Consider the following 16,042-nt stretch of genomic DNA (forward strand, 5'->3'; position numbering starts at 1 on the left):
TGAGTTTTGCATCTTTCACCAAGCCAAGCCTCTTCCACACAGCAGGGCAGAGCTGGGATAAATTCTCTCTGCGGCCTAAATCTGATTTAGTGACTGCCTTTAACACTGAATGGAGCAACTTTATCAGGCTGCACCCTGGATATATTTCTCTCATCTACCCTCACTGAGCTCCAGAGTTCACCTGGAATGGAGACACACACACACACACACACAGAGAGAGAAAGGGAAGAACCAACACACAAAAAGGAGCTGCCAGACTGAGCCTGGAGGATGCTTCCATGCCAAGAGAATGTCTATTGCTGTTTGCAGGGCAGGCAGGAAAGGGGCTCTGGGCTCAGAACAAATCAGGAGAGGTCTAGACTAAGTTAGGAGAGGTCTTAAAGCAAAGTAGAAAAGGTTGGGACTCACTGAGCACAACAGATGATTTGTGAGGCACATTTTACACACAGTTGTTCGAAAGAAAAACCCTGTCCTTTCTCATAGCTTCCATTTCATTTTACATCAGCAGATCCCAAAGCCCCCCAGGAAGCATCAGAATCTTCACTTTGCATGAGGATAAGCAGCTGGCTCAGGATTACAAATTCAACTGGGGTAGGAACTGTCCCTGTCAAGGTCTCAATCCAGAGGCAAATCCAGGGCTTTCCATCCCAAGCTGCTTCCCAGCAAATTGAGACTTCGGGCTGGAAAGTTCCCAAAAGCACATTCATACCAAGCATCAACACAGCCAAAAATAAGCTCGAAATTTCATAGGAAAGGTCAAGATGGCACATCCAGGACTTCTGCTCCCCAAAGAGCCCATTTCATTGCTCTGGATTGCTCTGGCCCCAGCCACAGCTTGTGAGCACAGAATTGAAAGGGAAAACCATGGGGTAAAGGGAGAAGGAGAGCTCATCACCTCAGAGTTCCAAAATTATTTAGATTAACTCTGTGATTTAAAAAAATAAGGAAATTATTGCAGATCCAGCTTTACTGCTCTGAATGCCAAAACAAGTCCACAAGAAACACTATGACAAATAAAGCTTATTAGAAAGGAGCTAGAACAGGCCAGACACAGATAGACATAAAAACTGGCTCTAAAATAAATCCACCCCAGCATCAGCTCTCTTGTAGCATCTGCTTCAGGGAAAAGGAACCCTTTGACAGTTACTACAGAATAATCTGGGTGAAAACATTTTCTTCCTTGCTTTTTCTTATTTACTGTTCCCATTCTGGAGCCCTTGTGTGTGTGCTCCTTTCTGAAGCAGCTCTGCCTGGTTTTACTTTCCCTGTCTGAGCCTTGCTGAACTCCAGATTTCAAACCCTTCCATGTCATTGAGTTCCACGAGGAAGTTTTCTAAGCTCCCCCAAATACACACAATTTTTACAGTGCCACTTCATGGTTTAACAAGCTGCTGTTCTCCCCATTTATGTTATTGACCTAAAAACAGGCAAAAGAACCTAAACCTGAAACTGAGTAATACACAAAGCTGTTCTACATAAAATTGCTCACAATCCCAAATCTGTCAGATTTAATGTTGCATTTTTGCCTTTCTACCCCTCCCTTTCCCCCCACATTTCTACAAAAATATTGCTCTTTTGTTAAAGAACATTAGTGAAGCTGCCAGGCTGCCCAGAGCTTTATCTGTCTCAGTAATCCAGTTGGATCCCATCCCTGGTGAGGAGAGAACGTTCCAGGTGCACACATGGAATATTTGGTCCCAATAAAAACAGAATTTCATTTTAAAAATAAACATCAATTTGGTCAAGGTCCTCAAATGGCAGACATCAACAGATAACCAGTGAGAAACAACAATCTCTGGTGATTCAAAGTGAAAAGCAACAATTTTGGGATGCTTTTGCTGGAAAATGAGAATTCATTTCCTACCTGTCAATGATCACAGGGTCAGATGGAGTCTCATTTCTGTTGCCACAACTTTTCTTCTCACAGCACCGACTGGAGAAGGAAAGAAAACCAAAATTAAAGAACCACTGGGACAATTGAGAGCAAAGAACCAGCTCAAAGTCTGTCAGAAAACCTTCAGCAGTCGATACATGCCTGGAAGGATAAAAATTCTACTTTCCAGAAGGAAAAATGAAGGGAATTGGGTGCCTAAGTCCTGGCTGGTTCCAGCTGGATTCTGGCACTTCGCTCCCTGTAATCTATTCTGAATTACCCTGCCAAAAATGAACAGCAATATGGCCACACTTGAGACTGAGGTGATATTTATAAAGGTCTAATAAGTGATTAACAGATGCCATAATGTCATTACAGGCAGGACCAAATGGGTTATGTGGGGTTAAAAGTCCATCAAAAGGTGTTAGAACTGACTATAAGCAACCTAATGGTTTGGTGTATTCCAATAACATGTTTTTATATTACTGTATTTTTTTGTTAATAAATATCTAAGTTTTATATGGTGACTGAAGACTTCAGCACTCTGTGAAAAGCCAGAAACTGAACATATTTAGATCCTACAAAGGATCTGAAGAGATGTTTTTCAGGCTGGCTTTTGCAATCCCTTTGTAATTGTTTTAGTGATAAACCCTTAAGACTGAGTATTAATTTATACACATTCAATGATAATATTAATTATATTAAATAATAATAAAAATGTAAAAATCGAGAGACAGTTCATTATTTCCATTGATATCATCATTGACATGGGTGATGCTCCTGCACACACTGTAGATGAGTACCAGGAGTTCAACAGACTTTAAAAACAGTCCTCAGTCTGAAATCCTCACTTTTAATCATCTGAAGCAACAGAGAAGATTTCAGCTGTTTTCATGCTCAGGTTTTTTGTTCCAGTCAAAGCCAACATGGGACAGGGAGGATGGAGGCACCCAAAAGTTTGAAAAGTCTCTATCAGAAATCCCACATTCCTCACAAGTTTCCAGATCAGACACCTTTCTAGAAGATATTTTCCATATTTTGCAGCGGTTTCTGTTCAAATTTACACACATGGGATGAAGAAATTTTGGTGGATTTTTGTACAGGGGTACTGAATACATCTGCAGAATTCTCAGGCACTCTGAGTACGAGAGCTTTCCAAGTGGGCAGCAATTCCAAGCAGAATAAAATAAAGACCTTTTTTTTAAGTAATAAATAAATATTAAAAGAAGAAATAAATAAAATACTTGAATTCATTAAGGGCAGATAAAATATTAAAGTGGGGATTTTTTTTTTCTTGATATGCCTAATATTTAATTATAAATGCCTAAAATGAGCATTTAGACAAAAAACCCTCTTTCAGCTATGAAAAATCCCAACATTTCCTCCAGTTTTGGGGGAGTTCCTGCTCTGGGGCTGGAATTGCCCAGCCAGAAGAGCTGGAAGGAGCAGATCTATTTGAGTAACAGCTCCAACTGTTTCAACATTCCTACATTCCCCTTGCTTCAAACCTGCACTTATTCATCGATGCTACTCCTTTTAAAATAAAAGGATACACTAAATATTTAAAAATCCCTGGGGCAGTCCCTGTAGCTGCTGTAAATTGTCATGGCTCCATTGACTTCAGTGCAGCTCTGGTAATTCACACCAGCACACAACATCACCCTCCCTCCTTCTCCCAACTTCATTTTAAGTGCATCTTTTATGGATTTCACTGCCTAATCAGAGTTAAGAAAGAATGAAGTGTTTTTATACCAGGAGCCAAGATGGGAGATGCTTTCTAAGGAGAAAATTATAATAAACCCCTGAAAAAAGCAGAAAATCCTCTCAAAGGGACATCACTTTGGGATGTACTTTGACATGTCCACTATAGCAACACATGGAAAATAACATTTGGAATAAAATCTTTGCTGCTTTACAGGCCATTATAACAAAGCATAAAAAAATATATTTCTGTAGTGATTCCAGGGATGGTGCCACTTCTTGACAGAGCATTTTAGGATGAATTCTGTCAGACTGAGCACAGTGTGGCTGGGTTCAGAAACAAGTGCATCTTGGTTTATTTCTATTTCCACTATTATTGCAGTTCTGAACTTCATGTTTGTAATATTCAAATATTTTCCCTCTAAAACTGTGGCTTGCAGCTAAAGTTCTCCATATATTTTACTGATACCTGCATGCCTATCACAGATGGGGAAGGATCTTTGTAGGTGATAGACGTCTTCCCCTTTGACCGTGGTATTTTCTGAGCCCAAATATATGAAAAAAAAAATCCTGATGAGGGAGAAGAGCCACTTCCAGTGAAGGAATTACTGTTTGCACATAAACCAGAGTGGGACTGAGGATGCTTCAGCCCAACATTATAGCAAAAATACTTCTTAAATCTTTAAATCCCCATTTCCAAGAGTTTCACCCCATATCCAAGCAGTAACATTTCCACCTGGTTGGTTTCACAAGTGCTGTCTGTAACAGAATTGACTGGTTCCAATTTCAGTCAAGCCAAAACCCCCAAACTGATTGTCCAGGATCAAGCCTTCAACATTCTCTTCAAGCAAGTTATTGGCATGATTTCACCAACATTGGCATTTCTGCTACAGTGTTGGGCTGGGAACACACTTTTAGAGAACACACTTTTAGAGATGCTCATTTGCTTAAGACAAGAATATCAAGGCTTAAGATGATTTTCTACATCTTTTGTTGCTATACTTTCTCCTCTAGTGAGATCTACTTGGTGAAAATGATGGTTTATGTAAAGAATGATCCAGAAAAAACTAAAACCAAACTCAGAAAGTTCTCAGAGACAACCCCAGCCCTACAAACTGAGCACCCCAGAAGCCTCATGCCAAAGCCAAACTTCCATCCTTTCCCCTTCTCGTACTTGACTAAAATGGTTTTAAAATTCATCCCTCAACTTCCCTCCCCTCACCCCAACACCAAAATAAAAAAAAAAAATTAAAAAAAAAATCTGTCTCTAATTTCAAACTCAAATAAGCTCACAGCATGGTGGCCTTTGTTTTGTTTTCTTCTGCCCAACTCCTCCCTGCAATTGCATAACAAAAGTGTCTAAATTCACACCATCTGGCCGATAAAGACACGGGCCCCAGTGGCCGCCTGGCCCAGCTGATTAGAGCTCCCGTCTAGTCTGAGCCTTGTGGCGAAAGTCACAGCTGTGGGGCTCACTCCACTCAATACAACTCTGTTATTAGCCAGCTGTAGACCCTGAGACTACTTCTGTTCGAATTATAATACCTTTTAACCCTCTGAGCATTGAGGGCGGAGGGGGTTGCTGGCAGCAGCATAACAACGAGTTTCCTCTTAGTGGATAATTGGAAGAAAAGGAAGAAGATGGGGGGGGGGGAAGTTATTCCAGGAGAGGAAGGTGTTTTACCTTGATTTCCAGCCCTCGGGATTGTGTTATTCTACACAAACACACGTAATAGGAACTGTTCCTATTAGGCCATAAGAAGCAAATGGAAAAAAATTCCGATTGGAAATGAATAAATCGAGCGTCGCATGGAAGCCCTGAAAGCACTAATTATTGAGAGCTGAACTTTCAATGGCTATGACAGATTGGTGCAGCCGTATCAATATTTAGACAACTTTCCTGCTAAGCAGGCATCTGTCACTGTCTGAGGGAGAGACAGGCACTTTCAGAGGAGCTTGTCTCCACACAGCAAAAAATATCTTCATATGCGGTTATGTACAGAAAAATCCCCCCTAAAAACCCTGCCTTCAACTAGGGAGGAAGAGGAGCAGAAAGACAGACAGACCCTTCTTGTTTTCCTTTTCAGAAGCAGTAGGCATCAATTTCGACAGCAGAGTGGGTACAGTGCATTAAAATTTTATGTACTGTTCCTAATGCAAACTAAACTAGAGGCTTTAAAAATTGATGCTGCCACTTAAGCAGCACACAATGAGGAAGATTTGATTATTGTACTTAAAAGAAATAAAATAAAATGTCAAGTTTAACTAGAGTTGGAGCCATTCCCCTGGCATTATTCAAAGTGATGTGTGTAATGCCTCTTCAGAATACATAGCGTCCTGCTCAGAGATACTTCAGGAAAACACGACATTTAAAATCAAATGTCTTCATTAGGTTACAGAGTGCTTTTGATTCCCTTCACTAATCTGTGTTTTACATGGGAAGGACATCCCTGAGTTGTAATTCTTCCTTGGTTAATCTATCAAGCAGCAGAGCTGAGAATAATCAGAATAATAGCTTAGATTTGTGCAACACTACCTTAAATCAAGCACAGAGGAGGTTTGCAGGCATCACTGGAGCTCAGAAATATCAAAGCTGAGCGAGCATTTGATACCATAAAGGCAGGGAGAGGAAGCAGGGGGAAAGCCCAAGGTAATTTTAAATCAAACACGTCCATTTGGATGAGAAGGTGCTGAAATACTTGAACTTCCAAACCAGAACTGCACTCTGTGCAGGGTGAGTGGAGCCAAGAAATGGGCTCACTGCTCCTATGTTATCACAAACCACAGCCAATTGCACAAGAAATCAGACTTTTCTTCTCTGATTTTCACTGGTTATACGGAAACCTTTCAACAGCGTGGATGCATACTTGCGTATATAAATACCTAATTATATACGTGGGTTCTAGATGTGCCAGAAAGTCCCTTGTACACCTTGATCTTTGCCACGACATCACCAGGCCCTTGTAAAGCCCACCCAGTGCACCCCTCATATGTGATATGCATTGTGTTTGGGCGTAAATATGAAAATACTGGTCAAAAGCTAATTTACTTAATTAATGAGAGCTATGCACAGCAGAGAAACAATGCATTTGTTTCACACTGAACACCCGAGTCATATTGTATTAAACAGTAACGGAATTGTTCACGTAATTAAGAACTGAAACTACGACTTCCCCTTGATAAAAATTATGCCCAAATAGGCTTCTCTCAGTGCTACATTAACTTAAAAAGTCCACTTTAATTAAAGAAAAACAACAATCAAGTAGCAAGCTGAGCCGTTAAAAGAAGCAACATTGAGTCCACCAGCTTAACCCTCTCCCGCTGATACAATAAATCACAAACTGTGTATAATAAAGGTCATGAATGGGTTTTGCCTCTTGTTTTATGAACGTTCTATGCACATTTTAGCACATTTTAATACAAGAACATTGACTGTTTGCATTATTATATGTATTGAAAAAAAATTTAATTACCTGAGAACAGGAAAAGTAATAAGTTACCATGGAAGCACGACATACATACATAAGGTACATGTAAGTTCAGACTTATACAAAAGTTATTAAAAACATCCTCACGTCATTTCACCCTCTAATTCATAAATTTTAATGCTAAAAATAACGTCCTTTTTTTTGTTTTAATTAAAAATTAGAAGGCCCCTAAATATTGTTCACATGTAGAGAAAGGAAGGGTTTGAGGGTTTTTTCTTGTGGGGTAGAACTGCCCAAAATAAAGAACAGTAATGATGCCACTTTAATTGAGAAAATGAAAATATTTCACCAAAGGAAATTGCATAATGAACATCCTGCAGTTTCCGGGCAAAAATACATAAATTAAACTTCTCATTCCCATAAGGTGAGCAGAAGTTTTATGAGCAATAAGCATATAGAAGTCTTGATTTAAACAACATATGCAAAGGCCTACTTTAAACAAAAATAGTGCAGCTGTGGTTGCTGAATCTCCTACAGGAAAAATTAATAGCAAAAAAATAGGAAACCTCCCCTAAATATCTGTTTTGAATCCAAGCAAGCATTACCCACGTAAAGAGAAAGTCTTCCTACACAAAGACCCTCTCTGAGCCAACAACAAAATGAACAAACAAAAAAATCAAAGTCTCCCTACTTAAAATTTCCTTGGAGAGGCTCTTCCAGCATTTTGGGAAGCAAAGCTCACAAATGATGTGTTAATAAAGTCATCTTACCTGCACATGACTTCGTGGGTGAGCAAGACTCTGCACATCTCAGGGTTCTTGTTCTGGCCTTCGTAGGTTATAGGCTATGAAAATAAAGAGAAGGGGTAAGCCAGGAGCATCAGGGGTTATTTATTCCTTAGACTATTCAGATGTGAGGGGAAGGGATTTTACCACTGCTCACCATTGCCTGCAAATAAGCACCTTCCCATTTATGTGCAGGGGAAACAGCTGTACATAAATATCACTACAAGGTGGATAAAAACCAACAGTCCACAGAGGAAAAAAGGAGACTTAAGAGCACAATTTTCAATTACTCTCCAAAATAGGTCTGCAATACAGCTGAGCAAGAGACCAAAATGAAGCAGAGGAGGAAAAAACAGTCAAGGAAACATTGGACAAACAGGAAAGATGAGGTGGGACAGGACAGCATGGCACCGATCAGCCCTGCTCACCTGCTTGGTGACAGAATCAATGAGCCTCACATAGAGATCCTGTTCTGTCCTGACACCTAGAGCGAGGGAGAACAGGGATAAATAACATTCTACAGGCATCTTGCCCCAAGAGCAGCAGGACAAACCCAGCCAGTGCCATATCAGACTCCCTCGGCATCCCAGGCAGCTCTGTTCCCCAAGCCCATGCAAACTCCAGGGCCCATCCCTGCACTGAAGGGGCCTCGTGCAAGGGAATTTCAGTGTATTTTAGGAACCACAGCACCTACAGGCAGACCCTGCCTTGCTGCACAGCCCCCAGGAGGTGCCAGGGAAGGGCGCTCACCGTTGCTGTAGAGGAGCTGGAGTTTGTAGTGTGTGCCGTTGTTCGTCTTCTCGTTGCCTTGCTCCTGAAAGGGAATTTGAAAAAAGGAGGGGGGAAAAATCCTTCCAGAACTTACACTTGGCACGTTTAAAATGCAAGAGCTGATAATCGTGATGGAAGTGACAACAAAGTTGATTAAAATTCTAAGAGGTGAATCCACTGATTGCGATGTATTAACCTTCCGAGTGACCCAGGACAAACTACAAAATACTCCTGACATCTTTTCCTGTAGGAGTTCAAGAACTTCTTTCCCTCTCTCATTTGCCATTATGCTCTCAAATTTTTCAAGGGAATACATTGAGAAGAATTTGTGCATTTCAAATAATTTAATATAAAGCAGATTGACACCAGGAAAACACAATGGCTTGTGATTTTACTGTGATCATTGCTTTTCAATAGTGTTACTTTGAGTCAAAATTTATATTTATTTCCTGAAGGTTGTGTTACAGGGATGTTTCTTACATGCTTTTTTAAGTGTAATTTCCTGTAAGATAATTATTTATGATTCACAGTTCAAAAAAACCTTGTTCGTGGCTAAGAAAATAATTGAAAAAATGCAAAGTGGTCAAGACATGGAATTAAAATCCAAAAGCAAATGCTTTTCAAGCCCTGCCATTGACTTTAGAGCCTTAGGAAATCCATATAATCACACTCAACGACAATCTGACATATTTACAGGTCAGATTCCTCTTCTGTTTGGGTACTAATAGAACCTGGCAGATGTGGTAGGTAAAAAAAGCTAAGTGCATTTATCCTCCATGAATTTGATTTATTTTGGTTTTAGTGGGTGAATGAAATTTGCGATACAGAGCAGAGGCTTCCAACCCTTTTTAACTACAGCAGCACACACAGGGTTACAGCTCTACCACAGCACCTGAACCCTGACCAAACCACGGCTGTGTGTTTTTTAGGGACAACAGGTATTAGAAGCTGGCAGCTCAGCGAGGGGGGAAGATCAAAATTGGAGAGGAAAAGAGGAAGAAGAAGAGTAAGGAGCCTTACTTTATCATTTTCTACAAAGTCCACAAAAGCTGTCCTCTCTATTTCCACGGGCTGCCCCTGTCTGTCGTAGAGAGCCAGAACAAAGTGAAAGAAATTGGATTTCCTCAAGTTGGAAGGTGGCTGCTTTTCAAAGTGGGCTCTGGACAAAGCTACTCCGCTGTGGAGGAAACACACGGGATGGGGTGAGGGGGGAGAGACAAAGACATTACCAGGTTGTGCAGCAGTAACGGCAAAACAACAACAGCACAGGCAGAGCACGTCCGGACTGTCCCTGGGCACCGCCGGGCTGCAGCCGGCCGGGACGGGGCGAGGTCACCGGAACCCGAATTTCGGCGTGGCCCCGCTCCCTGCACACCCCGAGGACAGCGCGGATCCACAGAGCGGGGTTCGCGCTAAAGGCAGCGCGTGTTTCCCTTCCTCCGCTCATTCCCCTGCCTGTCACCGCTCCTTGCTGGAACGCAGCAGGGTGGGCAGCGGCCGGAACGCGGCAGAGGGTCTGGAAAGGCTTTTTGCACATCCTGGTCCTGGTCTCTTCTCCTGTAGGAGAAAACTAGTGACCCTAAAAATCTTTCCTACGGGCAGGACGTCAACTCGGGGACACCTCCGTTTTGGTCAGAGACAACGACTTTCGAGCAGGGCAGCCACTTCCCTCGGCAGCGAAGTTTGACTTTAGTCGCTGACTTACTTGAACTGATTCCTGCGAACTAAAACTCTGATTTAAACTGAAAGAATTTAGTCTCGGGTTAACTAGCCCTTGAGAAAATCTTGTCCCTGACTGCAGAAAACGTTGTGATGTTTCCCACGCATCTCCCGGCTTCGAAAGATTCAAATGCTTCTGTTTACCCACGATATCCCTGACTGCAGCTTTATTTCTTTGTGAAATTAGTTGCAGTTCCCTCCCCCTAAAGCCAATTTCTACTTACTGAGAAGAAAATAGGTGCACATGAGCACCTCCAAATTACTTAATAGACAGATTAAGTCTATGTGCCAGGCTAGTTGGAAGTTGGACATCTTTGGGTTTTAGTCCCCAAAATTTAGTTCCACAGCACTGGCAAAAGTATTTGACTCTTTCAGACAACTACAGATGTTTCCTTGTGTTTTCCTTGCCAATGAGGTACGGTGTGAACTCACCACATCCACCGCTACTGCACCTAGCTTGGGGATTCCTCTCATTCTGCGTGTAAAAATTGGGATTTGTTGGCTTGTTAGGAATATCTGGGAGAGAAACCTGGCGATGCCAGCAGGCAGCACAACGCGGCTGCACCTCCACCGCTCCCGTGAATTGGAGTCTTGTCAGGAGCTGTTTCCTTTTACTTTCAGTTTTCTCAAGGATAAACCTCTTCCCCCTCAACCGTATTTATTAAACGCTCTATCGACATTCATAAAACTCTGATAACTCCTCCCATGGCTCTTGGAAAACCTTGCTGCCAGATCAGGCCGTGGGTGGGGGCATGGATGTACTATTTCTAAAACATCTGTTTCAGCTGAAGTCCCCTCTGCTGTTTCACGCCTTTCACCTTGTCTCTCATACGAAATAAAATCCGGCTTACTCCCGGGGTTCCCAATTTGGCCTTCCCCAACACTACTACCTTCTTTTTAAACTTTTTTTTTTTTAAGCTATCCAGAGAGCAAGGAAAAAAATATCCAAAAGAGTTTTTATCATCTTAGTCCTAACGGGAAGAGACTGGGATAACAGTCCTGTGCCGACTTGGCTGGGAAGAGAAAATAAAAAGGGGGCGTAAAGGGTGATAACCCGCCCGAACAAGCAGAAAGCAAACAGGCAGGCCCCAATTTCGGGATGTTCAGAGCCGTTTCAGCTCAGCAGAGACCTCTCGGACGCTCGGGCAGGTGCTCCAGGCGGGCAGGCACGGGATGGCCGCAGGTTGCGGGATGCCCGCGGGGATCCGCTGTGTCTGTGCCGTCCCCTGCTCCCTCATACCCTGCTCTGCCTGCCCTGAAACCGCGGGTGAAGATTTCGGCGATGCCCACCATGAATTAAGCAAAACAAGATGGGTCGGGGGAGCTCGGGTTTGACATCTGCATTTGAGTTAATTCTAACTTGGTCCTCTTCTGTTCGGCTGTCTGGCCCAGCAAGCAGGGAGGAGTACCCTGGATCGCTGGGAACGACCAATCCAGGGCCCCACACATCTTCCTGGGGCAGAAAATAAAAGGGTGATCGCGTCTCGCTGTCATCTGAGCCCCGCACCGGCTTTTAGGACTCCTGATACTCTCCGGTTTTGGAGCGCTGCTGCCTAGCTCTAGCTCCAACCTTCACTTTTCACTGACTGGAGGAGACCGGGAGGGGGACAGAGAGGAAAAAAATAAATTTAATATCAAATGCAAACAACGGGGCATAATGGAAATATTTGCTTTAAAAAAACCCAAAAACAAGCAGGGGGAAAGTGGGAGAGAAATAGTCACGGTTACCTTTGTGCTGCTACGTTTGCATCCACAACCCCAACGTTTCTGACCCAGGACCTGACGGAATCCATCTCAGAACCTAGAGATTTATCTTTCAGAATTGGTCCTCTTCCTAAAGTATCTTGAATTCCAAACATTTAAAAAGTCTATGCCAACTAGCAACAGTTTCCTTTTGGGAGATAAGGGAGAAGGAAAAAAAAAAGAAAAAAAAACGACGCAGCCTTTGAATCTGACACACAAATCCCAGGAAAGTGAAGTTCAGCTTTAAAACCAACTTCTTCTGCTTTTTAACGCTACGTGTTTTTAACGCCTTCAAACGGGGAAGAAAGTTTTTCCTCTTGCCAAGTAGAAGTTACGCTGATTCAGTCTTGCCCGGTATCATCATCCTTCACACGCAGACGAGGGAGCCGCATCCAGAAACCGACCGCCGCTAACGAGGATCACCTGTTCCTCAAGCAGCCAGGCGGGGAGCAGGATTGATTGCTGCCTCATCCAGGAAGAAGGAAGGAAGGAAGGAAGGAGGGAAAAGCCGGCGGGCGCGGGGGAGCGGCGGCAGCGAGGCGCGGCCGGGGCTGCGGCGCCACGAGCGGACCGGACCCCGCGGCGGCCGCGCGCCACGAGCGGGGTACGCGGGGGGCGGGGCCCCGCGCCGCATAAGGACATCTCGTTTGCATATCGCCTCGCGATTGGCTGAGAGGCGAGGCCGCGCTCCGCCCCCCGCGGGGCTGCGGCGGAGGGCGCGCGCGGGGCCGGGGGAGCGCGGGGCTGTCGCGACAGGGATGTCGCGACAGGGATGTCGCGATCGAGGTCCGGGCACGGGTTATGGTCACAGCCCGGCGGTGCTGCCCCAGACCGCACGAACTGTGCTAAAGCAGCGGGACCGGGGTGGAAACAGCGCGCCCGCCGCACGCCCTGGCTGGCGCAGCTGGAACACGGGCAGGGGAACCGCGAGTTTATCGCGATGGGTTTATCGCCACTGCCCGACAGCTCCGCACCAAACGGTGCTGCCCCAGAACGTACAAACTGTACCAAAGCCGCGGGACCGGGCTGGAAGGAGCCCGCCCGCCGCCCGCCTCGCGGCTGCCGAAGTCTGGACGGGGTAACGGCGGGTTTATCGTGACGGTTTATCGCGATGGGTCATGGCCGGGGACCGGCAGCCTCACACCGAGCGGCGCTGCCCCGGGCCGCACAGAGCGCGCTGAAACCGAGCGGCCGGAGCGGGAGGAGCGCGCCCGTCCCGGGACGGCCGGAGCCGGGCACGGGACGCGCGTGTTCATCGTGGTGTCCCGGCAGCCTCAGCCCGGCCTGGCCTGCCCCAGAACGGCCAAACTGCGCCGAAAGCGGCGATCTCTGTCCGTCTGACCGCGCTGCGCTGCCGAAGCCGCCGCACGGGCAGTGGCCGCTTCTCTCTCAGGCGCGGGATTTAAAATTAAAAATTGCTCAGAGGGAGAGAAATGGGTCTGGGGGAGGGTGTAGGCAGAGGCTGCCTGCCGAGCAAGAGCCAGCAGACCCCAAAGTTACACGCTGAGAGCTGTCAGGTCTCACCTTAAAACTTTTTATAACATCCCGTGCAGGCAACATTTCCCACTACAGGAAACCGGAGCTCTTCCCAGCCCGGCCCGCGGTGACCCGGGACCATACCTACGTCTGCATTTATTTCAGTTTATTTGTTAAAACTGCTCTGCCTTGGAGATATTTTCCTCCCGGCCCTTTTGTATTCTGATCTGTGTATAGATCTGCCTCTGAAATCTATATAACACCAACGCGAAAACAGATTTCAAGACAATGAATGCAAATCTGTGCTCAGAGACCATCTGCCAGATGAGGGAATCAGATGTTCGGTAGTTAAAGGCACAGCGCAAGGATTCAAGGATTTCCTTGACTCATTATGTGCAGCTCCTCTCTTTACCCTACTTATTTTTTTTTTTTAACGGGATCGAACTATAATTTCCATTTCCGAAGAAATCGGAACTCCTTCCATCCACGTTCAGCCGCGATTCAAAATGCCACCTATTAAATGCAAGATTATTTTCACGGAGTTTTATACAGTTCTCTCCAAAAAGAATCTCAAATTAAAATCTTCCCATGAAACTTTCATTAAAATGTTTCCTTAATTCAGGCACGATCGAGGGCAAAGCCAGGACTCAGATTTATTCTGTCTACATAAGTGACAGACATGGTATTGGATGAACTAATACATCTCACCCAATCTTTGTTCGAGGAAATTCGCCATGCTAACCCACCTCCCCAAATTGATAAATATGCAGGAAATGATTTTGCCAGGTTAGCAAAAGGCAAGGCTGGCGTTACTTTAACATTAGAGAAAAGCAGCAGCAGTTTGACAGAGCTAGAGGGTGGAGGTTGATCTTTCAAGATATGATCTTAGCATCTCTGAATTGCAATTTCTGTGTATTTAAAAGCCCGAACAGGGCAAGATATTTAAGAAAAAAATACTCTAAAAAAGTGAAAAGCCAGAGCATGTAAGATAAATATACGGGCGATGGTAAGGCATATTGTAGTGGGGCTTTTTTACCATTTCGCAGTAGGCTTGGGGACATTTCCTCGAATAAAAGCCCCCTCTTTGTACTAAGATAATTTCTGGCAATACCGCTCCGACCGTCCCTACGTTTGTTCCTAAACCCCGGGCAGGGGAGGGGAGGGGAGGGGGCGCAATCCCCTCTCGCTGCAACCTTGGCCGGTGCGTTCGCGAGGAGAGAGAGCTCCACGATTCCCCGAGCCCCTCTCCCTGGCGATAAAGCCGAGCCTGTCCCCGCAGGTCGGGTCCAAGCAGCCGCTGTGGCAGCCCCAGGCCGGCGGCTCCAGCCCCGCCTGGCCCGCGCCGCGAACAAAGGGGAGCCGTGTGCCGCGGCCCCGGGGGACCCCGCTTTTAGGGATTGGGGCGGGTCAGAGGGCACCACCGCAGGTCAGGGGAGCAGCGCTCCCTTCGCCCCAAACAGCTGCCACCAGAATTCGGCACCCGAGGCGCAGATGCGGGGAACATCGTCCCCTCCTGGCCCCGCGGGAGCTGGGGCCGTGGGGTGCCCCCTCCCCACGATCGCGGGGGGCTTGGGTAATGGCGGGGGAGCTGCACCGCTGCAGGCAGGGGAAGCGCTTTCGGGGACAGAATTTGGTCCCCCAACCAAGTTCGTCGCCTTTAAGACACGCTGCAAAAGCAGAGGAGTCCTTGAATACTTCTGAAAGTATAGACTGCTGATCTACACTCCCCATTTCAAGCCCAAACTGTATTTAAATCAAGCGAAAAATCCTTCGCTCAGACTCTTCTGATGCGAATACACTCAGAAAAAAAAAAAAACAACCCAACAACCAACCAACAAAAAAAAAAAAAATCAACCAAAAAAACCCACAACAACAACAACAAAAAAAAACCAAAACAAAAAACCAAAAAAAAAAAAAAACCCCACCAATGTTTATACCCGCGCAAACGCCGATAAATCTGGATTTGCCCTTAAGAGGTTTCCGCAGTTCGGCTCGGGGAGCCGGATCCAGCGGCAGGTAAATGGCACCGCGGAACTCCGGGAGGGAAAACAACCCCAAACCGACCTTCCAGACCCCAGGAAAGCGAGGAGAGCGTCCAGCAGAGCCTCTGCCCTGCCGTACATACAATTACAGATACAAATGGGAGCCGCAGGTTTGGGAAGGGGCTCCGGAGCCAAGGGGCGCCGGGAGGGGCTCCGACTCCGCGGCTCTCCGGGCGGAGGGAGGGGAAGGGCGTCGGGCCGGGCACTCCCCGCATCCCCCGGAATCGGGGGTCCCTCCCGGCCGCCCCCGAATCCCCACAGCTTTCCATCCAGCGGGGCTCATTCTGCCAATCCCTTCAGCGATTTTCTTCCCCGGACTAAAAGAGAAAGCGCGGGGTGGGTGGGGGGGCGTGTGAGAAGGTGGAAAGCAACTGGTTCGGTGAGTGCTGATCATTTCCTTCTGCAGGAAGAGTTATTCCCCTCCAGATTGCCGCACTCGTTTCCACGTGCAGGGGTCCAAATGACAGGTGAGGCAGATTTGACGTGGTGGAGACGCTCGTCTTT

At 45.8% G+C, this 16,042-nt stretch overlaps 1 protein-coding gene across 2 annotated transcripts in view; it reads right to left on the minus strand.

Moving 5' to 3' along the window:
- Positions 1 to 12,595, minus strand: part of EBF2 (EBF transcription factor 2) — a 120,699-nt gene extending 108,104 nt beyond the window's left edge. For both annotated transcript variants that reach the window (XM_038160300.1, XM_038160299.1), the window contains exons 1-6: positions 12,006 to 12,595; positions 9,579 to 9,735; positions 8,538 to 8,601; positions 8,216 to 8,271; positions 7,773 to 7,846; positions 1,865 to 1,933 (exon numbers count right to left, since the gene is read on the minus strand). In XM_038160300.1, the coding sequence (XP_038016228.1) occupies positions 1,865 to 1,933; positions 7,773 to 7,846; positions 8,216 to 8,271; positions 8,538 to 8,601; positions 9,579 to 9,735; positions 12,006 to 12,136 (551 nt within the window). In that variant the 5' untranslated portion in view covers positions 12,137 to 12,595. The remainder of the gene's footprint in view (positions 1 to 1,864; positions 1,934 to 7,772; positions 7,847 to 8,215; positions 8,272 to 8,537; positions 8,602 to 9,578; positions 9,736 to 12,005) is intronic.
- Positions 12,596 to 16,042: the final 3,447 nt, after the last annotated feature.

This window comes from Motacilla alba, chromosome 22 (assembly GCF_015832195.1).
Source record: "Motacilla alba alba isolate MOTALB_02 chromosome 22, Motacilla_alba_V1.0_pri, whole genome shotgun sequence".
Taxonomy (NCBI): Eukaryota; Metazoa; Chordata; class Aves; order Passeriformes; family Motacillidae; genus Motacilla; species Motacilla alba.